The 24,509-nt window shown below is 34.6% G+C and overlaps 1 protein-coding gene across 1 annotated transcript in view; it reads left to right on the top strand.

Annotated features, from left to right (window-relative positions):
- The first annotated feature begins 1,205 nt into the window (after positions 1-1,205).
- The window catches only part of ERGIC2 (ERGIC and golgi 2), a 42,793-nt gene continuing 19,489 nt past the window's right edge, over positions 1,206-24,509 (top strand). Inside the window, exons 1-6 of the mRNA XM_043881456.1 lie at positions 1,206-1,319; positions 11,277-11,419; positions 13,094-13,202; positions 15,067-15,113; positions 16,352-16,422; positions 21,640-21,680. Coding sequence (XP_043737391.1) covers positions 11,314-11,419; positions 13,094-13,202; positions 15,067-15,113; positions 16,352-16,422; positions 21,640-21,680 — 374 coding nt within the window. The 5' untranslated portion in view covers positions 1,206-1,319; positions 11,277-11,313. The remainder of the gene's footprint in view (positions 1,320-11,276; positions 11,420-13,093; positions 13,203-15,066; positions 15,114-16,351; positions 16,423-21,639; positions 21,681-24,509) is intronic.

Genomic DNA, 24,509 nt, shown 5'->3' with positions numbered 1-24,509 from the left:
TCAAAGTCCCCTCTGTTGCCTCTTATGATAGGAAGTGTTAGGAAAAGCTGAATGAAGCATTAATTTTTTTTCTCAACAAATATTTGAGTGCATAGAAATGTACTGGTGATGTAAGATTGACGGAGACAGATGTGCTTTTTTAAATTTAATTTTTATTTGGAGGATAATTACAATATTGTGATGGCTTCTGCCACACATCAACATGAATCAACCATGGGTATGCATATGTCCCCTCCCTCTTAAATCTCCCTCTCACCTTCCTCCCCATCCCACCCCCTAGGATGTCACAGAGCACCAGCTTTGGGTTCCCTGTGCCATACAGTAAATTCCCACTTTACATATGGTAATATATCTGTTTTAATGCCACTCTCTCAAAGCATCCCACCCTCTTTCTCCCCTACTGTGTCCAAAAATCTGTTCTCTATGTCTGCATCTCCATTGCTGTCCTATAGATAGGTACATCATAATCTTTGTAGATCAGATGTACTTTCTTATGGAGCTTACTAATTGTTGGCCAAGAAGTTCGTTTGCATTTTCCCATAAGATATTACGGAATGATCCGAAAGAACTTTTTGGCCAACACATAGACAAGAAAACATTTAATAAATAATTGTTACCTGGTCTTAAAAGGAAAGTTTAAACGTTCTTGACAGAAGAAAATAAAGAGCTAAAGAAAGACTGCACAAAACGTGATGAGAGTTTTGGAGGAGTGATACATATATGGCTGTAAATGTTAATTGCTGCGTGAGATTCGTTCTGTGGTCTCCCAACTTTTTGTATGCGTGCTTACGCGGGTGTGTATGCCCCGCTCCCTCGCTCAGTGAAGTCCTACTCTTTGCGACTCTATGGACTATATAGCCTGCCAGGCTGATTATCCGTGGAATTTTCCAGCCAAGAATACTGGAGTAGGTTGCCACTTTCTACTCCGGGAGATCTTCACGACTCAGGGATTAAACCCATGTCTCTTGCGTCTCCTACACTGGCAGGCAGATTCTTTACCAGTCGCGCCAGGTTTCCAAACTGGTAGATTACAAATCCCTCTCTGGAGAAGTTACTTCCGCATCAGCCAAATGGGCATAACTGAAATAAATTTAAATCTCTCTTCTGTTTAGCCACACCCCTTTAATTTGAACCACGCCTCTTGATTCACAGAGCGCGTCGTCAGCAAAGGGAATATCGCGAGAGCTCTACACCAACTCCGTGTTGACGTTTTCAACGGTGGTAGTGGCTTCTGTTCTCGCGATATTTCCCGGTAAATGGGAGCCCGGGCGACCCGGGCTTCTGTGAAACATGGCGGTCGGCTGGGACCGTAACACAAGGTAAAATACTGAAACCCCGCCGGGTGCTGTTCCCTCGCTTGCTCCAGGGCTGTTCAGGGCATGAATGTGGTTAAATAATGACAGCCAGTTATAGGATTGGTTCCCGGTCTTAATTTCTGTCTTCTGGAGAACGGGCCGGACCTGGGAGCCGCTCTACCTATCTTGCCGGGGGCGTTACTGGCAGGACCCTGGGCAGCGCTGCGCCGGGAATCTCTTTCTCCGGTCCAGTGTTTCTGCGCTGTCTTACAACTTGAAGGAGTTTAGGTACTTCCCCGTAGCTTCTGACCCTGGCCCATTGCTTCTTAAAGCGCCCCGTGTCCCGGTGGCTTCTCCCGTCCGCAGGCGAGGAGGGTCCCGCGTTGTGAAGACCTGCCTGTTGGTGTCCGGATTTCCCGGGTGTCTGGCTTCCATCCCCTTTCAGACAAATAGCAAATTCTTCCCAGCAAGTTGCTCTGTCTGTGAAAGACCTAGATCTTCTTAGCCTCTCCTCAGGAGGTTCGCGCACCGCTTAGGAAAATGAGAAATGGGTTAGGGTAGGACGAGATGCTCTAGGAGAGAGAGGTTCGAGTGTCAGGACTTTTCTGAAACCCTCGAGAGTTAAGAAACCCTCGTTAGGTAACAGTCAACTCGTGGTAGAGAATACCCTTGGGTATTGGTAGTATATAGAATTAGTAGGTCATTGTTTGAGAAAAGGTATTCTTGTAACTTTTATATTTAGGATTTAATGCCCTCAGGACAACGCAAAGTTACATAATATGTGTTAAAATGTTGCAAGACGGGCCTTCAGAAGAAGTCAAAGATACAGTTAAAAATCGGATTTACTTGTTTGCAATTGTGTTTAAATATTTCACTGTACTCTAGTATACAGCCATTATAAAGAAATGAATCAGGTTTGTTCACTGAAGAGTCTAGTACGTATGTTTGTTTACTTAATTTGTTTGTTGATATCTCTACATTGATGCAATTATTCCAGGTCTCTTAGAGGAAAAACGTGAAAAAAAATTTCATGGTTTTCTCTTGGGGGAGACGAGGGATTGAATTTCTTTCTTTGTGATGGTAAAATTCAGTCACAGCTGATTGTTATAATTGAGGGTACAAATCATAAAAATATACCAAGCTTTAAAGTCTCAGAGGAAATTAGTACTAACTTGGAACAATAACAGCAAAAAAAAAAGAAAATGATAAATTTCCTTGAGGGTTAGTGATTTAATTGAAAGAAATGGTGAAACATATTTTTAATAGAAGTTACTTTTTAGGCAGTCTATGCCTGCTACAAATCCCTTTCAACAGTTTTTCATTATTTATTATGATTCTGCCTCTTAATGTCCTGATGTATAAATTAACCTCTTTGTGCTTTAGTTTCCTTATCTACAAAATGGAAATAATAATTCCAGACTCAGAAGGTGGGTGGTGATGCTCAAAGTGTTAGCTCTTGTTAATTTTTAATTTTTGTTTTCTATCTTCTATGCCTACTTACAAAATGTTGCTTTTGTACTTAGCCAAAATATAAAATGAAGAAGATGCATTTTAAAGTAATTTCTTTGATTCAAAATTGATTATACTTTTCAGTCTATATGGTTAATTTGTGCTTAAACTCCATCTTCCAACTGCTTGCTTTCTTAAGCTGTTATCCTCTCTTAAATTACTCACAGATTTCTTCTTTCTGCTACTTCATGCAGTCTTACTACAGTCTAGGTCAGTGACTTAGTGCCTTGGTAACCCATTCTCCTTGCTTTTGGGGACCTTCATTCTATTGTCAATATATTTCAGGTGTCACTGACCTTTTCTTCACACTTTCCTTACTTCCTTAATTCAATTTTGTGTGCTTTCATTGAGTAGTTACTAGAGTCAAACCTTGTTTCATTTTATTATTAGGTGTATCCAACTTGTGTTGCCATCACTGTATGTCTCTCAACTTTTATTCTATCACTTTACATAATCCTCAGTCTATTCATGGTATTATCAACTAATTCAGATACTCTTTCCACCTTCCTAAAGACTTTAATAAATCTCAGCTGTAAGTCTTTGCATTTCTTTTGAAAGTTAGACATTTATCAAATGACTCATTTTTATCTTGATTAAAAACTGTGAGGTAAACCATTATGTCTCCATCCCTCCTTTTAAAATAAAATTGTAATAGAGAATTGTGAGAAGTTGAGGATCTTTTCAAATTTGTCACATAGCTAGTAAGTGCCTAGAAGAACACCAAGTATTTCCAATCACAGAACTCACATTTATACCATCTTATTTGCTTCCAAGTAAACATTTTTTAAAAATATCACTTGGAAGGTTATTAGATTTGCTTGAATTATGTTAGTGTAAATAATTGTAATTGTTTAACATTTTGCTCTATTATAAAAAGTTTTAAAGTAAAAAGAATGAGTACTTTTTTGATATCTAGTGCTGTAAAGTGAAACTGAGTTATCTTTCATAATTTTTTTTTCCTTTATCAATTGGCTTAAATTTACAGATTAAGTCATGGTTTTGTTTTTCATTTCTGAAGTTCAGTGGCAGCCTGGATAGTATTTATTCCACCTCCTTTCTCATTCTTGTTAATGACTTATGTTAATTTCACAGGGCTGACTTAGCAAATTACCATCTGCCTGGTTTAAAAAAATAGAAATTTGTTTTCTTTCCATTCAGGAGGCCACCAGACTGAAATAAAGGTGTCAGCAGGGCCATATTGCCTCTGACAGCTATAGGAAAGAAACCTTCTTTGCCTGTTTTAACATCTGGGCTATCCTTGGCTCCTTGGCTTGTAGACTCATCACTCTGATCTCTACCTGTCTTCACATGGCATAGTCCCCAGTGAGACTGTGTATCCTCATGTGGCTTGTCATAAAGGCACCGGTTATTGGATATCTGACTCTTTGCCACCCCATGGACTAAATACAGTCCATGGAATTCTCCAGGCCAGAATACTGGAATGGGTAGTCTTTCCTTTCTCCAGGGGATCTTCCCAACCCAGGGATCAAACCCAGGTCTCCCGCATTGCAGGTAGATTCTTTACCGGCTGAGCCACAAGGGAAACCCTCATTGAATTTGGGGCCACCTTAATATGGTATGATCTCATCTTAACTAGTTGTTTTTTTGAAAACTCAGCTATTTTCAAGTAAGACCCACTCACAGATACCAGGGATTAGGACTTAGATGTATCCTTTTGGGAGGCATAGTTCAGCTCACAACAATGCATATGTATTAACCAGTTAAATATTTTTCATATTGTCTAATATATGTTAAAAATAGAAGTTAGCTTATAAATTGTGAGTAGCATTACCACTTTCCTTCTTTTCTTCCTTTTTATTTGAAGAAATAATTAAATGCAGTGGAGCCATAGAAGTGTCATGAATTCTGTATTTTAATTTTGGCAAAGCATCTGATAGTCTCATTGTATTCACATGGACACAGATGATGAAATACTGGCTGTGTGGCATTACTTAGATTGAGTGTTGATAATATGTGCCTGTGTTCCAGCATGAAAGCTGGTTTCCTATTTCTTATGCAGTTTTTCAAAGCATTGTTTTAGTCTCAGTTGTTATCAATGACTTAGTAGAGCTTATGTGTTTTATTTTTTAGTATACACAGCAGTATAAGAGAAATTGAAGATATGGTACTGGAGATTGTCAAATTATGAAAACCACTGGGCAAAGGAATCTAGCATAACGTCACCTAAATTTTGTTAACCAGTACAAAAAGTATATAGAAATCAGGGAAAGGGACTGCACTTAAGGGCTAATATATAATTGCAATTTTTAATCTTGGGCTGGATTTAAGGGCTAATGTAGAATTGTGGTTTTTAATTTTGAGCTGACCTTAAGGGCTAATGTAGAATTGAAGTTTTTAATTTTATTAAAGAAAGACATCCAAAAACAAAACAAAAAACTTTCTGTCTGCTTTATCATTTCACCAAAGAAAGGATATTTGGCACATTAAAAAAGAAAGGAAATAATTTCAGAATAAAAGATTTTTAAAAAATTGAATACTTTTAATTTTAAAAATTCTTATATTATCATTGTTTTTTGCATTTAGTAGGTACAGATTAGAAACTTTTGTGACAGAATGGCAGTCCTGTGGCTCTGGAAATCACTGGTTTAGGGTCTTTCTAAATGTGTTTTGAAAATGGCTAACTGAGCTGGATGGAGAAGCAGATCCAGTGGGAATGGAAGCAGTGAAACTGTGTGATGGGGGGAATCCAAGGGATTGAGAACACAGGGAATGTGAAGAGTAGGTTTTTCCCTAGTCAAGAAATTAAAGAACTGCAAGGATAATTGTTTCTGCTAAGAGAAGAAAATTAGTGTTTTCGGTATTAGCAGCAGAGTAATTTTAAATTTGAGCTTCCCGGGTAGCTCAGACAGTAAAGAATCTGCCTGCAGTGTGGGAGACCTGGGTTCAATCCCTGGATTGGGAAGATCCCCTACAGAAGGGCATGACAACTCACTCCAGTAGTCTTTCCTGGAGAATCGAATGGACAGAAGAGCCTGATGGGCTATAGTCCATGGGTTCGCAAAGAGTCAGACACGACTGAGAGATTAACACACACATACAATTTTAAAAGTTCAGAGGAGCCAAAACGTGACCTTGTTCATGTGTGACTTTATATAGAATTAAGATGGAAATGATTGGAGAATAAATGTTATGCTTACATGATAAAAGAGTTATCACTGTGAGTGAGTGCCTGAGTGTCGTAAGATGGCAATGGAATGGGGAAGGAGAGAAGTACAGACCCGGGTTTGATCCCTGGGTTGGGAAGATCCCTTGGAGGAGGGCATGGCAACCCACTCTAGTATTCTTACTTGGAGAGTCCCATGGACAGAGGAGCCTGGCGGGCTACAGTCCATGGGGTCTCAAAGTCGGATACATAATATGGAAGTTAGCTATAATTCTGTATAGTACATGTGTTTATTATTATTAGAAGATAGACTTAAAAAGGGAAGAGATCATCAAGAAATCATGTTGAAACCTGCTGCTACTTTACCTGTGAGTCTCAGAAAAGAAGTAGGATTCAAAGAGAATTGCCCCAGGAGAATGTCAGGTTTCATAAATAGCAGGTAGAAGGCTTGCTTTTAGAAAAACTAGAAGTTATCAGATGACTTGTTCATATCAAAATAGTGGCTCTATAGAGCAGACTGGCAATTTTTGAGGTGGGGTGAATTTCTCGGGTGTAGGTTAGTGCCAAGGTAATAAGAATGAGATAAGAGCAGCAGAGTGGCAGGTGCTCAAGTGTAGAACAGAGCTGTGTGAGGGGAAGGGGAGACCCCCGCCAGTTCACCAGGAACATGGCCTCCTATTGTCAGCTTTTCTGTCCTAGGTTTGGGGAGAGCCAAGAGAGTGCCCTCTATGTTCTCCGGGTCAGGCTGTGGAAATGTAGAAACCAGAAACTGGAGATAGCCAGGTAGTACACTAGTTAGGTGATTGACGGAGGGGTACTGGGTAGGCTGTGTGAATTATTAGAGTGTTGGTTAAACCAGCTACTTGCTTGCCATGTCTTTACACTTAGATACAATTTATAAGAAAGCATTTGTAAGGCTTACTAAAATACATAGAATGTGTAGAAAATAAAATTCACAGTTTTATTCTTTTGCTCAACAAAGCTGTAGCTACTATGAACTAACTACTGTTCAAGGTGCTGGGGATATACTATAGTGAATGAAATAAGAAAAATTTCTTTTTGTAGATCTTATATTTTTACGTATTTATCTAAGTATAGATGTTTTGATTGGAAGCTGTGCTATCATGAATGTTAATGGGGAATTTCTCACCTTCCTTTGATAAATATTTATCAAGTAACCTCATGCGCATCGGAGATATAAAGACTAAGTTAGACATGGTTCCTGCCTTAAAATTACTATGGAGAAAACAAGCAGGTAGAAATAATGTGATAAAACTAGAGTGTTCTAGGAGCAAATGCTGTAAGTCATGTTTGAGGTCATTGAAGGTTTTTCCTCCTTGAGAGAGATGTTTAGACTGAGACTTGAAGAGAGTTAGCCAAATGCAGAGGTGGGGTAGGAGGGGGAGGATATTTCTAGTAGACAGAATAGTGTTTTTAAAGAATAGAAAGTGATTAGTGAGGTTGGAGCTGAGACACTGAGAAACTGGGTTTTGAAGAGAGAGGTGAGCAGGGTCTTTGTTTTCAGTGCTTTGTAAACCACATTGGGATAGATAGATTTCAAACTCTTTAAATGTGATAGGAACCTATATAAATATTTTACAATGAAACTTATATGATGAGTTTTATGTATTACATTAAAAATATTATTGATTGTCATATAGAGAGGGAATCGACAGTTTGAAGATCTTTTGAAGCAATGCAGAGATAGATTATGGCAGCTGAGACTAAGATCCTAGTAAGGAATTTCTCTGGGCCTGGAAAAGTTAGAATTGCGAGAAATTTAAGAAGAGTTTAAGGATAAAATCCATGTTTCTAGCTTGTGCATTTGGATGCATGTGTCATCATTAATTTAGGGACACAGGAAGAGAAACAGGTTTGGTAGAGTGAAGTGTTTATTTTTAGGCATGTTTACTCTAAATTGTCTTTCCAATGATCCAATGAAAATGTAATAGAAGGCAGAAAGATATTCATGTCTGCAGAAAGATTTGGACTGGGAATAAAAATTTGAGAGGAATCAACATGTAGATGGAAATGGAAGGGATGGGAGACCACTTGGGGAAAGTGTGGAGGTTGAGAGAAGGGCCTACTGCCGAATCTGAGAGGAAGAAGAATCTGCAAAATAAGCCAAATCAGGAATGTGGTATTACCTCAGCCAAGGTATGAGACTGTTTCAAGAGGAAAAGAAGTGATGAACAAGTGAGAAAATGTATTCTCTCAGAAGCAAAACTGAATTAAGGCCAAAATTGTCCATTGGATTTGGTGCTAAGGAAATTGTTGATGACCTTGCTGAGAGTAAATTTAGTTGAGAACTGAGGAATTAGTCTCAGGATATGAATGGAGACAACTCATTCCTTTAAGGTAGTGTCTTATCTTTTTGCCTTTTCATACTGTTTATGGGGTTTTCAAGGCAAGAACGCTGAAGCAGTAGCCAGAGATCTATACAGTAGTTGAGTTGGATTTGAGCTTACCTGGAAAGTTTTGCTTTAAAGTTAAGTGGCTATAAAACTCCTAGAGGAGAACATAGGCAAAACACTCTCCGACATAAATCACAGCAAGATCCTCTATGACCCACCTCCCAGAATATTGGAAATAAAAGCAAAACTAAACAAATGGGATCTAATGAAACTTAAAAGCTTTTGCACTACAAAAGAAACTATAAGTAAGGTGAAAAGACAGCCGTCAGATTGGGAGAAAATAATAGCAAATGAAGAAACAGACAAAGGATTAATCTCAAAAATATACAAGCAACTCCTGCAGCTCAATTCCAGAAAAATAAATGACCCAATCAAAAAATGGGCCAGAGAACTAAACAGACATTTCTCCAAAGAAGACATACAGATGGCTAACAAACACATGAAAAGGTGCTCAACATCACTCATTATTAGAGAAATGCAAATCAAAACCACAATGAGGTACCATTACACACCAGTCAGGATGGCTGCTATCCAAAAGTCTACAAGCAATAAATGCTGGAGAGGCTGTGGAGAAAAGGGAACCCTCTTACACTGTTGGTGGGAATGCAAACTAGTACAGCCACTATGGAAAACAGTGTGGAGATTCCTTAAAAAACTGGAAATAGAACTGCCATATGACCCAGCAATCCCACTTCTGGGCATACACACTGAGGAAACCAGATCTGAAAGAGACACATGCACCCCAATGTTCATCGCAGCACTGTTTATAATAGCCAGGACATGGAAGCAACCTAGATGCCCATCAGCAGATGAATGGATAAGGAAGCTGTGGTACATATACACCATGGAATTTTACTCAGCCGTCAAAAAGAATTCATTTGAACCAGTCCTAATGAGATGGATGAAACTGGAGCCCCTTATACAGAGTGAAGTAAGCCAGAAAGATAAAGAACATTACAGCATACTAACACATATATATGGAATTTAGAAAGATGGTAACGATAACCCTATATGCAAAACAGAAAAAGAGACACAGAAATACAGAACAGACTTTTGAACTCTGTGGGAGAATGTGAGGGTGGGCTATTTCAAAAGAACAGCATGTATACTATCTATGGTGAAACAGATCACCAGCCCAGGTGGGATGCATGAGACAAGTGCTCCGGCCTGGTGCACTGGGAAGACCCAGAGGAGTCGGGTGGAGAGGGAGATGGGAGGGGGGATCGGGATGGGGAATAAGTGTAAATCTATGGCTGATTCATATCAATGTATGACAAAACCCACTGAAATGTTGTGAAGTAATTAGCCTCCAACTAATAAAAAAATTAAAAAAAAAAAAAAAAGTTAAGTGGCTTGAACGTATTTATTATTTAACTCCTGTAGTAGAGAATGAGTAGAAATTTGAAAGATGGAAGAAGGATCAGTCTTGGTACTATTACTGCTAAGTGGGCATAGAAAATAAATTTGATGACTGAGTTGAACAAACATGAGGATCCATGGCTTATGCTTAATAAACACTCAGAAGCTTAATTTACATCTATTGTGGGAATCAAACTGTCTTCTCTTTTGTCTACATGTTCTTCTTTTTCTTAGGAAAACCATCTACATGAAAACCAAATTATAATCTGAAGGCCACTTTTAAACATGGAATCAGCACAGGGAGTTAGTTGGGTGTTTATAATAGGAAGTGAAAACAACCCTTTAATGCATTCAGCTTCACTTTAGGGCCGTGGATCCTGCATGGACTGATTAAGTAGTGCCCCTGGTTAGGGCCTGCTCTCTTTTGGTCAGTGTTTGTGATTCCTGCCAATTCTTACCTCTCTGGTCTACCTCTCTGGTCTCCTCTTTTCCATAGAAAGAGAATACTCTTTCTATGGTCTATTCTTTCTGTATTAATCCTATTTAGATTTTAAATAAGTCTTTCTCCTTTTTTCTAGACACTTTTTCTTTTAGTGACTTCTACAACCAATAGAATTTGACTTATTCTATTAGGTGTTAATTTTATCAATACAGCTTTGAGTTGGGTAATGCTTGCAGTATCACCTATAATATTTATATAAATCAGTCATATAAAATTATGTAAATATTTGTGATTTCAGTTATTTTATGGCTAGCATATTTTAGATATAGCTGGCATACTGATCAAAAGAAGAATGGCAAGCAGTCAATTTTTAAGTAATATTTTTATTATAAAAATAGATAATTTATAAAGTTCAAAATTTTGTAGAGAGAACAAAATTCTCCCATGATCTACTTAAAACATTTTGTGTATAGGCTTTCAGTTTTTTTCCCAAATATCTTTTTCCCTGCCTCTCATAAAACTGGAATATGGCCTTCTAGTCTTTTCTTAATGTGTCACGAGTATTTTGTACATTATTGTATTTTCTTTTATAAGATTTTCAGTGCTTACTTAGATTCAGAACTTTTAATTCACTGAATTTGTATATTGGATATGAGGATTTTGTGAAATACCCTCATAATGAAAGTTTTGTGCACAACACATATATTTTCCTTAGGATGCATTCCTAAAAAAGGAATTTACTTGGTGAAAAGAGGAGTGGTGAATATTTATGTTGTTAGCAGTATATGAGCATGTCTTATTTTACTTCATTGTCATCCTTTAATGGGAATGTGTTATATGTTTTGTTAATTTAACAGAATAACCATTTTAATTTGTATATTCAAATATTACAAATATGATTGAGTAACTTTTCACATTATTGGCTGTTAAATGTGTTAGTGTGTGTAAATTGCCTTTCATTAGTTGTTTTTGTCAGGGTGGGAGTGGAGAAAGGATAGTGTTAAGCTTTTTTTTTCCCTTGAGGAGGAATGAGAATGTTAAGTTGCTCCAAGGACATCTGTCAGTTATCTAAAAATAAAATCAACCTTTTAATCTTTCTGAAGGATGCATTTATTCATTTTTTTATTTCTTAGCATGACTATATGAAAGAAGAAGAAGGTTTTCCTGAAGATGAGGCGACTGAATCGGAGGAAAACCTTAAGTTTGGTGAAAGAGTTGGATGCCTTTCCGAAGGTTCCTGAGAGCTATGTGGAGACTTCAGCCAGTGGGGGTACAGGTGAGTGTCAGTTCAAATCAAAACTCCTTCAGTAAGTTCATCTTCTGTGTTATCATGGTAGTGGGGGGGGAGGGGGTGTTGAAGGAATGTCCACGAGGGAGGAGTGTATGCATACGTATAGTTGATTCACTTCATTGTACAGCAGACTCTAACACATTGGAAAACAATTATATACCAATAAAAAAGAAAAAAAGGCTTAAAAAAAACTTTCTTTCTAAATAAAAGAACTTACAGAAATGTAGCTATGAGGAAGAACTCATCAGTGATTTTTAAATTAACTTTAAACTCATCAAAGTAACTTTATAGCTGGTCTGTCCTCATGTCACACTATTTGCCTTAAATTTATTCTTCTATGTATGCTTTTTGGCATCCAACCCAGTGCAGCCTATGCATTTAGCAGTGTTTATTAAAGCATAACTGAACAAATTAATTCAGTTACACTGCTTTGGTGCTCTTGAATTATTATTAAAGATTTTTATATGTAGATAGAATTGAAGATATTTAATGATGTTGAAACTGCCTTAGTCTGTTTTGGTTAAGAATAAGTCACTTTAGACATCATAATAAAATTCTTAAATTTCACATTACTGAAGAAAGGTAGCATAGGGTAGTAAGTTAAGAGCTTAGACTTTGGAATCAGACTGTCTGGATTTAAATTCCACCTCTGCCCCTTCCTAACTACTTGATCTTCAGGAAGTTACTCAACCTGTCTATGCTTTAGTTTCTTCTTACATAAAATGGGGATGTTATCAGTGTTTACCTGATAGAGTTGCAGTAGCAATTAAGTAAGTTAATATTTATAAAATACTCAGAGCAGTGCCTGGTACAGAGAAAGATATTTGTTGAATAAAATAAATAAATAATGAAATATATCAGAAAAATATGCCATTATAACAGTTATTTACTGTAACTTTTTCCTGTGTGAAGAACTACTAAAACAATATATTTCTTAGAAGATTCACATTTCATTTGGTAAAATTTATAGTACATTGGTTGCTATTTCTAATCTCCTGTGATTAACTTTTGTTAATGAACATAGTACAAGTTCTTGTTACACCGTCCATTTTAAGTGTTTTTTGTCATAGTAGATGATAGTTCTTTTTCTTTTAATTAGATCTTTTAAAATGAAGTGAAATATTTGGGAGATTTCCAAGTAGATAGAATCTTATCTATCTGCTTTGGTAAGTAGAGATGGAGATGTTATTTGACTTTCTGGCACAGATTGTGAACTCTCAAGATCTAAGAAATTAGGCTATTTTTTTGTTATTTTAATTGGACTACAGCATGGATGCCATTTTTAATTATAAGAGGACTACTTTCAAATTTGTGTTGTGAAACTTATGCTTACTTTCATCATTTATCATATCTGTGACATTGCTATTTGTAACAAGGTGAAGGTTTAGTGTCTGTGTAATTTTGACAGATCCGTTTAGTGAGAAATGTTCTTAATACTGAAGAAATAATATGCTTTCTCAAAAATGCAAATGTTTGTGTTCATTAAATCTTAATTTTTAAGTTGTTTTAGAAAAAAAATTATATTTTAAGAAAAATCTTTTACAGTATTCATTCACTTGATAATCACATTAGGGTTTTCTTTGCTAATTTTAATCCCAGTTTCCTGCTGTTTACCTTTTAAAAATTGTTTTAATTCTTTCTTTTTTGTTGGTTTCTCAGTTTCTCTAATAGCATTTACCACTATGGCTTTATTAACTATAATGGAATTTTCAGTATATCAAGATACATGGATGAAGTATGAGTATGAAGTAGACAAGGATTTTTCTAGGTAACTTTTTATTTTTTGAAACGCCTTTAGATTTAAATTGTTCTGAAAATAACATGTTTTAATTTTTATACATAGTTTATTTTAGTTCTGAAGAAATAGTCCTGAAAAATTCTCATTATGCTTTAGGTAAAATATTTTAGAATCATTTGAATATTGGTTAAATTATAAAAGAGAGGTTCTCTGATTGTTTATACATTTGTTTAAAAAGGTTAGGAAAACAGAATGTATTTTTCCTTAGAAGCTGAAAAGATGGAAATTGTTTGATGTTTTTTTGAGACTGTTTACTCTTTAGATTTTGAAATATCTTACTGATCTGGGTGAGCTGGAAAACAGGTTATGATAACATTGTTTATACTTAAAGCTTGATTGTTGTAAATTATGTATAAACTATATTTTAAGGTAAACATCACTTTTAAAGCTTTTGAAAATAATAGTATCTTAATTAGGAAACAAAACATACTTTATTCATATCATTTGGATTTTTTAATTGATTGAAGATAACAGGTTTATAACATGTATGTTGCACTACATGTTTCCTGTGATTTCAGTCCCAGATTTGCCAGTTACTTGGTGTGTGACTTTCGAGAATTGACTAAATCTATATCTGCATGTGCTTCAGTTTTCTTTTCTGTAAAATGGGGATAATATTTATACTACTTTCCTCTTCAGATCAATGAGAATTCAATCGGTCAACATTTGTAATAGGTCTTGTGTAACCCTGGGCAAGTCATATAGCTGGCTTCTTTTGGGCCTTTGTTTCATGATCTGTAACGTCAATATTATTCTTAATGCCATTAGTTTTTAAGGAATTTGTTGTTTTTCTTATTTATTTATTTATTTTTTAGCCCCAATGAAACACTTTTTATTCTTTACAAATGAAGTCATGTAGTTCACCTCAAGTGTAATGGGGATGCCCAGAAGTCTGTCCACTTGGCTTCATCTTCTGGTTCTTAAAAAATCTCGTGAGCCTAAACTCCAGGGTTATTTGAGTACAGTTTGAACTCTAGACAGCTTTAAGACTACATGAAATTCTAAAAATCCATACTCTCTGTTGAAACCAGATGAAAATTATTAGGGTGAAAAAAAGTTTTGATAGGAAGCACAGGACAGACAGGACTGATACTGATTGTACTCATTCTATTATTCTTGGTACTTAATTCTTTTTGAAAATTAATTTGATTTGAACTGATCATTTGAAAGTAAGGCATTGGGTGAGTCTTTTTAAAAGGCCATGCAAAACTTTAAGAATCAGATTTCTTTTTTTCTAGTAATTTTGGTATATTTATTTTGAGTCACACAGACCTAGTTTCCAATATGCCACTTCAGTGGTTATCTGGTCTTAAGCTAGGTGTTTATTTATACTTCTGTAAACACCATTGCTTATCTGTAGAACTGAAGCTGTCCATTTTATAGGTCCATGATAAAGAATAAAGATTGTGGTATTTGTAGCATATCAGGCATAATGCTAGATGTATGGTATTTATTTGATAAGGGAAGAAAGACTTTCAGTTCCTACCTTTTGATTTTGAAAGTTTTACGATCTTTAGTCATATAGTCTATATAAGATTTATGTAAACAGAGGTTAATACTTTTTTCTGAGTTGCTTAGACTTCTCAGTTGTAAACTTGCCATTAAATTAAAGGACACTGTGTTAAAAACTTGTAAGTCAGAATGGCTTTTGGAATAATTACAAAATAGAATTTTTACTTTTGAAGATCCTTTGTTTTGGTCATATGAAATGCTATACAAGTTCTAATTGACATATTCTGTATGAAGTCCAAGTTTTTCATAGATCAGTTGATTTTTATTGCTCATGTTTTGTTGATCAATTAATAGATTATAATGTTTCCTTTTCATTTTTTAGCAAATTGAGAATCAATATAGATATTACTGTTGCCATGAAGTGTCAATGTAAGTACATCTTTAACTTGATGAATGCATATATAAATTATGGTTTAAATAATTGCTAGTAAAAAGTAAAAAATACTGTTTAACTTTATTTTCCCTTTATGATATTGTAAAATACTGTTGTAGTGTTATTTAAGAATGCAAATAAGAATGTTTTTCTCCACAGCTTGTATTTTTTAAATTTCTTGTCCATGAAGAGATTTAACTTTTACATTAGTATGATTAAAATGAAAGAAAATTGGAGGAAATTTTGATAAATCAAAGTTCTAGTTTAGGTATATCCTGTTTGGAGGTATTTCTTGTTTGAAGTACCAGTTTTTACACCCACCTTCCACAAACATATCCTGTTACTGTTTCAATTCACAACCCTTTTACTGTTGCACACAGATTCAAATCTTTTAAGTTAATGGTGGTGGTACCGTTTTCTATTTTCTTCACTGGCTTCACTTAATTATACTGGTAGAAGTGAAAAAATGCTCTTATTCGAGATAGATACTGTTTGAATCAGTATTGCTGTCAGAAATGAGGATGCTTTTTCATCTTAAATTGTATGGTAAAGTACTGCTTGAAAAGTAGAATTCAGTAATTCAGACAAAAGTTTTTAAAGTTGTGAACTCATTATATCCAATTAAGGAAATTAATTTCTAAAAGATTTCATCTAAATCTGTTTCCCTTTTCCATTTATATTTTCTTATGTTAGTGGTTTTAAGATAAAAGAAATATTTTTTATCTAAACTATTGAGTTAGTGTTAATACTGAATTATCATATTTTGCTTTATTATAGGTGTTTGAATATCATTAAAATTTTACCCTTTTCAAAATAAATTTTCCCTATTTGTTAACTATTTAAATGTCATCAGTAGCTTTGCCTTAAGATTTTTTTAATCTGTAAAAATAATTCTTGTCATTAATATTTTGTTCAGCAGCCATTTAATACTGTGATTAGTTGATTGCCAAGTTTTGCAAAGTTCTTCAGTTCTGTTAAGTTTATACAATTTTTACTGTGAGATTCCAAGTCATCTTTCTTACTGAGTAAAAAGTAGAAAAAGCATTATTAATTTTTGGAGTTATTTCCACCAAAACTGTATAATACTACTGTTTTAACTTGAATAAGTAAGCAGTATAGGAAAGTGATCCTACATATTTGTGAGTTTTCTATTATTCATCTTAATTTGTTCGTTTATATCACATAAAGTTTGGTTCTGAGCATAGAATATAAAACTTCTAATTTTTTGATGCAGATGTTGGAGCAGATGTATTGGATTTAGCAGAAACGATGGTTGCATCTGCCGATGGTCTAGTTTATGAACCAGTAAGTCTGATTCACATATCGTTTTCAGTCGTATGCTTTGAGGAATTTTTTTCTTGAAAACAGTTTTGATATTTGATATTTTGATATTTGATTAGCTTTGTCTGAGCTAGTTTTTTAAAAATACATTTTCTTAATTCAGAAGTCATGTATGACAATGTAAATCAGCTATACTTCAATAAAAAATAAAACAAGAAAATAAAAGTGATACATATCCTTTGTAAACATTTAGGGGAAGAAAAAAGTTATGTTTGATACTAAAGCCTTGAGATAACTATTGTTAGCATTCTGGATAAGAGTCTATAACAATAACCTTGTACTTATTTTGTATTTTTTGGTAATTCTTCCTAACAGTTTCCTTATCTCTTTTATACAGTTGCTAGAGTGATGACATTCCTTTTTTTCTGATGATTTAGAAATTCTGTGTCCTATTTGTATTCTTCTTTTACCAAATTTAAGTCCTTAAAAATGTCTGAGCTATATTTCTCATGTAATCAAGAATGAAGCAGTATCTAAGAGGAGAATTTTATATGCATTTACTTTTTTCACCTACCTTCACACCTCCATTTCCCAGACCCAGTGAAATACTGATATTGTCTTATCGTTTTCATCATACAAGTTGTATGTAGTAAAATTAATCTGTCAGAATACACCAGCACATTACAGGGGCAGATGTCACATTTTGGGCAGGTGATAACAGGTCCTGATCAGAACTAGGCCTGAAGAAGCTTTAGAGAAGAAAGGACAGAACTCCCAGCTAGTTTGCCTGCTGGCTACTCTGTTGGCTTTGTGGTATGTATGTTTACTCATGCATTCTTGAGTTGTTTTGTTTACCATTGACAGTTGTGAACTCTCTATAAACAAAATTGGAAAGTGAAGACTAAAGGTGATGGAGGATTAGAAGTAACTGAATGTGTGGAGGAGAAAAAGGAAGCCCTTAGGTTAGTTTTGATTACCAAGTTATTTTTAGTTTATAGCAATAAAATGTATTTATGCCTTTTTATACACTTTAAAATAAGTTTTCTAAAGAAAAAGTAACTTTTGTTAGTGCCACTCAACCTCTCTACTTCCTAACTCCTCTACTCCACTCAAAAAATTGGTATCACAGTAATTTTTAATGAGGTTAGTTACCTTACAAAGTCAGGTACCGTGTTACTACATACTTTTATCTGCAAGTTTAGATGGTGATTATTGTCAGGCACGTTCACATTTGCATTACATTTCATACTATTTTAGGAATAATTCTTCAACTTTCACTGTGTTTTACTGCTTTTATTTTCTACTCTTCTTTGTTTATTTTTGTTTATCATTTTTTAAGGGACTTTTGGTGACTTCTTTATCACAGAAAGAATATTGGGATGGACATGTACACTCTGCTATATTTAAAATAGATAAACAACAAGATCCTACCTTATAACACAGGGAGCTCTGCTCAACGTTGTGGCAGCCTGGCTGGGAGAGGAGTTTGGGGGAGAATGGATACATGTATATGTATGGCTGAGTCCCTTTGCTGTCCACCTGAAACTATCAGAATATTGTTCATCGGCTGTGAAGTGAAGTCTTTCAGTCGTGTCCGACTCTTTGCTACCCTGTGGAGTATAGCCCGCACAGGCTCCTCTGTCGATGGGATTTTCCAGGCAAGAATACTGGATTGGGTTGCCATTTCCTTCTCCAGGGGATCTTCCCAACTCAGGGATCGAACCCGGGTCTCCCGCATTGCAAGCAGATGCTTTAACCTCTGAGACACCAGGGAATTGGCTATAGTCCAGTATAAAATAAAAATTTTTTTTAAAGAATATGTGGATTATGTTTTATGACAGGCTGCCATTCTGTCATTCCGTTCTTCATATATGTAAAGTTGGTTGAGGATAGAATTCTTGCTTTATGATACTTTGCACTCAAAACTTTGTAGACATTCCTTTATTGCCTTCTGGCACAATATTTTTTTCCTTGTAGGGAATGTATTTACTTACATGCTTTCTTTACTTTTGAAATTCAAATATTTATCCTATATATTCAAATGTAGATTTGCTATAGTTGCTTTTGGCTTCTGGTGGTAATTAATGATCTGAATTTTTAAGTCTTTTTTGGTTGTTGGTTTGCTTTAAAGATGTTCAGAATAATACTTTTGCTTCTGCTTTTAAAGACTTTTATCAAATGATGTTGACTATCCTGGAGTGGTTTTCAATATTTTATCAACTCCTGCATAAGATGCATATTTTGAACTTTGCCTCTGACTTCTCGATCAGTCTTTTTTTTCAATGCCTTCATTATGTTTTAAAATTCAGTGATTATACTTCCCACCTCTAATATATTGCAGATCACTCCATTTTGATGTTAAATCTCATTGAGAAATAATTAGAAAAACTTTTCTTCTTCTTTTTAGAAGTGGTATCATAGAGGAAAATTAGGCCTTGGACCTCAGATTGACCACATCGTTCAGACTAATGAATCTTTTTTGTCTGTTTTCTTGTTCTCCTTGGGGTGGGAGAATGCACGGCCACATGACTGACCGGGAGTTGGAGTAGACTGTTGGTCAGCTCCCTTTCCTCCCCACCCCGGCTTTTTTTTTTCCCAGACCTAAATGAAACAAGAAGGATATATAGTTTAGATATGCTGTGTTTCTTCTAAGTAAAATTAAAGCTTCAGATGTTTTTGAAAAGAAAGGAAGACGTCACACTGGGTTCAGGATGGCAGAGTGCTTCACTAGGGCATCCCAGTATTTCTTTTCCATGTTGATTTTTTGATAGGTTAAATTTAGCTAAGGTAATTCCTTTTTTGTTTAACTGGTGTGACTGTCCTCACTAGCAGGCAGCTGTGGCAGTAATTTTGCTTAATTTATGTTACTGTCCAGGTCACATAGAAGCTGGGAGTAGTACTGTTGTGGAATGCAGTCTCTGGCGTTGATCGAATTCTTAAAAGTGTTCTTAGGGTGGACGCTGTCTCTTCCTCAAGTGTGTTACTTTATCACCTGTTTCCTGTTATGTGAATTGGCCATTTAATTGCTGCTTACGTGAACTTTTCTTGTCTCATGAAATTAATTATGTGTTGGGCTGTTTTCTCAGTTTAGTCTCCCTTGTATGCTGGCTTGCATAAGTTTTTAAAAATTTCCAGCAGGTGGATGCTAATTTAAAATAATTTAAAACAGTGATATAGTTTGTGTCCTTATTTTTCTGTTTCTTTGAACATTGTGAGGATTTGAGGAAATATCTTGAGCTTATCCTCTGAAATTTACTTATGCTATTTTCTAGCAGTCTCTCCGTATTCTGAGTGTCTGTCACTCTTCACATTTATTAAGTCTCTGATTTTTTTTTTTTAATGTATATTTTTTTCTGGATAGCTTGTCTCTCTAGCTAGATGCTAAACTCCTGAGAAAAAATTGCTTGATTTTTTCTTTTTTTATAGCTCACAGAATGTAAAGCATAACGCATTACAGATACTAGACTCTGATGGATATGTTAGAATTATGTTATTGTGGCAAGATCATTGATTATTCTATTGTAACAGTTTCTGCCATTTCTTTCAATCATTTGTAAATAGGAAAGTTTTATTTTAACTGTCATATAATAAAAGTCATGTCTTAGTCATAAAGCTAGAAACTTAAAAATATGTACACTTCTTATATGTATACTTAAAAATTATATACTTTTTATCAGTAATTTTTAAAATGCTTAACAATGTTTCTGGTAAGTATTCACTTCCTTGTCCTAATTTATATTAAAATATTTGAGAATATTATTAATGTAAAATTGAGATAATTTTTACTTGTTTTTAAGTTTTCACTCGATTCTTTTAATATGCAGTCTGAATATAAAAACTTAATTCTATTAATTTTATAAGTTTCTAAACCATGATCACATTATGCTGTGTGATGCTATTATTTATTTAAAGAAAAGAACCACTTTTAGGGTTGTGAGAAAGTGAGAAATCCGAGAATTGGGCTTATACACTGACCCTTACTTCCTGTGATTTTGAAAAAAGTTTTTAACCTTTTGAGTTCTTAACAAACTCACAAGATTGTTATGAAGATGGAGGTAATAATTTAAGTAGCATGTGGCCTGGCACAAAGGCACTCTGGGGTTCTTTACCTGCTGTGTTAATCACTCTGTTGAGCAGTTTGGGGATACCAAAGGAAAAAATTGCATAGTCCCTGCTATCAACAGTTTTATTCACAAAGTAATTGGGGAGCCAGGTGCATGTAGCCTCATCTGTTTGCCTTGGTGTGTTTTTTAGATGTTAGCATTTTCTCTGTGTGCCGTGGTGTGAAAAGGTTGCAGGAGGAGTAACCAAAGTAATTTCATTGTAATCAGAAAGAGGGGGGCAATTTAACCTGGAACAAATGGTGTATAGAATTTAGACTGACTTTAGGGTCACAATTACAGGAGAGGAAGGCTCCAGGTTAACGTAATTAAATAAGCAAAGGCACAGAGTTAGAGCTGTTTGATGGAATGAGGGGTTAAGACCAAGGATTTGTAGAGAAAGAGTAGTAGGTTAGGGCATGTTATGGAGGCATCATTAGTAATAATGGTGAGTTAGAATGTAGAATTAATATGCCTAGTTATGAATTGTCTTTATAAATATTAAAGGTCGACTTGCTATTGGAAAATTAAATTATGAGTATTGCCACAAACCATGAGAAGCTTGCCTTTTTCCCTCTGAGTCTACAAAATAACAAAATTTGTCTTTGAATTGATGAAAATAGTGCCTACATAACATTTCTTGAATTATTCTTTTTTGGTTAATACATTTGGGAATTACAGTGACATTGTTTAGCTCATTTTAAAACTTGTTGATTTTATCGTGGTAAAATACCATGACAGGAACGTAGGCTTTGGATGCCTGAATGCTGTACTTAAGCTGTATGAGTTTTTTATTTCTTCTTCTTTTTTAAATGCTTAAGTTTCTTGCTGGCATCATTTAAATGATTTTAAGCCCTTTTGTACATGTGATAGATTACATTGTATCCATTACGATAAATGTAGATTTCTATAGCAGGAAAATATTTGCAGTTAGTAAAATTTCTGTATACTACTTTTGAGTATAAGTATCATATATTTAAATTTATTAGTTTGACTTATGGAAGATTAAATGTAAATTATGAATACTTATTTTTAATGGCACTATACATTTCTTCCTTGCTCAAAGAAAATTGTTTTAAATTATGATATTAAAGCTGGGAGAAATTGACAATTCTAGTGATTATGTTTTGCTTTATTTCAGGCAATATTTGATCTTTCACCACAGCAAAGAGAGTGGCAGAGGTAATAAGTACACAAAGTACTGTGGTTCATAGAAATCTAGATCTTGCTTTGTTTATTTTGTCTCCTGTGAATTATTTATAGATTCCTCTAGGCATTGGTTTGAATGAAATATTAGCAGAATATAGTATATAATACAGTCTTTACAATTTCAAAAGTTTTATCCAGTCTTTGGAATGTCATATCTTTTCTCTAATCCGCTTTGAACCATAAATACATTTTACTTTACATTTAAAATTGTATTATTTATTTAAATATTTTAAAAAGCATATAATCAAATTTGAACATAAAGGATATTAAGTGAAAATAGAAGCCTCCTCATCATTCTCTAAACCTAGTACCGCTGACGAGTGCTAATAACCAGTTTTCTGCTTGTGGCCGTATTTGCTTATGTTACTCTTTTCCTAATACAAATGGGGTCATTCTATACATCTGTTTTATAACTTGCTTTTTCCAACCTAACCTTATATTTTAGACATCTTCCCACTTAAGTATATACAGTGGTATATTTTATTGACAAACTATAATAATTTTTGGATACTTATTGATGGGCATTTAGATTGCTTACAGGTTACTAATATCAATGCTCAGTGAAAATTCTTGAATCTAATTTCTCATGTGAATATATGTATATGTTCCTTATGTACTTGTGTGAATATATGTATATAAAATTTCTAGAAATGAAATTTCTCTTTTAGAGAGTATTTAATGGTTTGATAAGTTGTCACATAAGAAAAAACATTTGTAATGATGAGGTGGTGGTTGTTAATTAAACTAATTGTGGTAATCATTTCACAGTATGTATGTTTATACCTTAATCTTATACAATGTTATATGCCAGTTATATCTCAGTAAGATTGGTAAAAAATTTTGATAGATAATGCCAAATATCTTCCCCAAATAGTGTCATTTATACTCCAGAACTATGTGAGAGTACTTGTTTCTTTAACTTCATCAACAGTGGGTATAATCAGACTTTTTTTTTTTTGCCATTTTGATGGGTGAAAACTGGAATTGCACTTTTAAATTAGCATTTCTTTATAAATAACTGTATATCTTTGAATTTTTTTTTCCCGTTTGTATTTTTGTATGAAACTCTTTATTTATGCCATATGCCCATTTTGCTTGTTCATTGGGTTTCTTCTTACTACCATTAAAGAGTTCTTTGTATATTAAAGAAATTACTTTTTTATGGTAAATGGTTACTACATCCCTCTCTGTCCTTTCTTTTTGGTGTCTAGGCTGTGTCTTGTGTTTAAAAAGGCATTAACTAATTTAAGATTATTAAAAATAAATTTTTTTACTCATCCTTTTCTTTCTTTCTAGTCCTAAGTATTGGTTCATTTCCAATGCCTTTCTCTTTTAATTTCCACTTTCGTCATTTGGAGAGATTTTAAAATGAAAGTTGAAACAAATGTAGTTGAACAAAATAACTTAATATTATGTGTCTCTGGGCTTCTAGTCCTTTTAGTAGAGAACTGTCCAAGAATGAAATGTATTACTTTATTCTAGAAATGTTAAAAGTTATAAGTCTGCTTTCATCTGGAATTTTATTTAGTTTTCAAAACTAGTAATAAGTGAGAGACAAGATTGTGTTTTTACTATTAAAATTATAAATATGTTCCAGCGTAGTTTTCTATTTTCCATCATAGTACACTTTTTCATATCCCTTTATCCATGGAATATTAGCTCAGGTATTTACAGGCCTATTTGAGGCACACACACACACACACACACACACACACACACACACACACACACACACACACACACACACACACACACACACACACACACACACACACACACACACACACACACACACACACACACACACACACACCCCGTTTGATGTCATCAAGCTCTTTTCCCACTCTCCAAGCCCTAAAAGTTGAACTGCGGAAATATATGACATGCACACACACACACACACACACACACCCCGTTTGATGTCATCAAGCTCTTTTCCCACTCTCCAAGCCCTAAAAGTTCCCACTCTCCAAGCCCTAAAAGTTGAACTGCGGAAATATATGACATGCAAAAATATGAAGGTTTCAATTTCTGCTAGCATTAGATATAAAGTTTTTGAGTCTCTGTGCATACATATATCTAAAGATGAAATCTGACCTCTTGAAGCTTCCTAAATTATTGTGTTCTGCTTCCAAACAAATATTTGTGAATGGACTAGAGATGCCTAAGGCCTAACAACCTGAATAATGTGCATACCAAAATGTTCTTTTCCTACAGAATTTGCTTAAAGATACTTAAGTTTTCTTTCAGTTGTTCTGCTTTCTTAAATATTTAGGATCCCAACTAATCTTTTTCCTGAAGTAGTAAATCTCAGACTCTGGCCATAGCCTTCCTGATTACAGCTATTTATTTCTACTGATTTTACAGTGTAAAAATGACCTTTTATTTTAACTAGGCCTGTTTTACCAGTGTCCTCAGTGGGTGATGCATATGTATTTTACCTCTCACTTGCCCTTCTAGAAAATGTTTTATTATTATATCATGATAGGATATAAAGTATATACTAATTTACATTTGCTTCTTCAGGTGCTTGTTTGTTTATAATTTTTCAGAATTATTTATGTATGTTTATATATGTTTAAAAACTTTCTATGAGTATTTTTAGGTTCACAGCAAATTTGAGTGAAAACTATAGAGTTCCCAAATATACCCTGTCACTTCATATGCATGGCCTCCACCATTATCAGTGTCCTACACCAGAGTGGTACATTTCTTCCAGTTTATGTACCAGTATGAATACATCCTTATTGCCCAGAGTCTGAAGTTTACATTAGAGTTCACTGTTAGAGATGTCCATTCTGA

Source organism: Cervus elaphus, chromosome 22 (genome assembly GCF_910594005.1).
Source record: "Cervus elaphus chromosome 22, mCerEla1.1, whole genome shotgun sequence".
Taxonomy (NCBI): Eukaryota; Metazoa; Chordata; class Mammalia; order Artiodactyla; family Cervidae; genus Cervus; species Cervus elaphus.
This window is presented reverse-complemented; position numbering and strand designations above follow the sequence as displayed.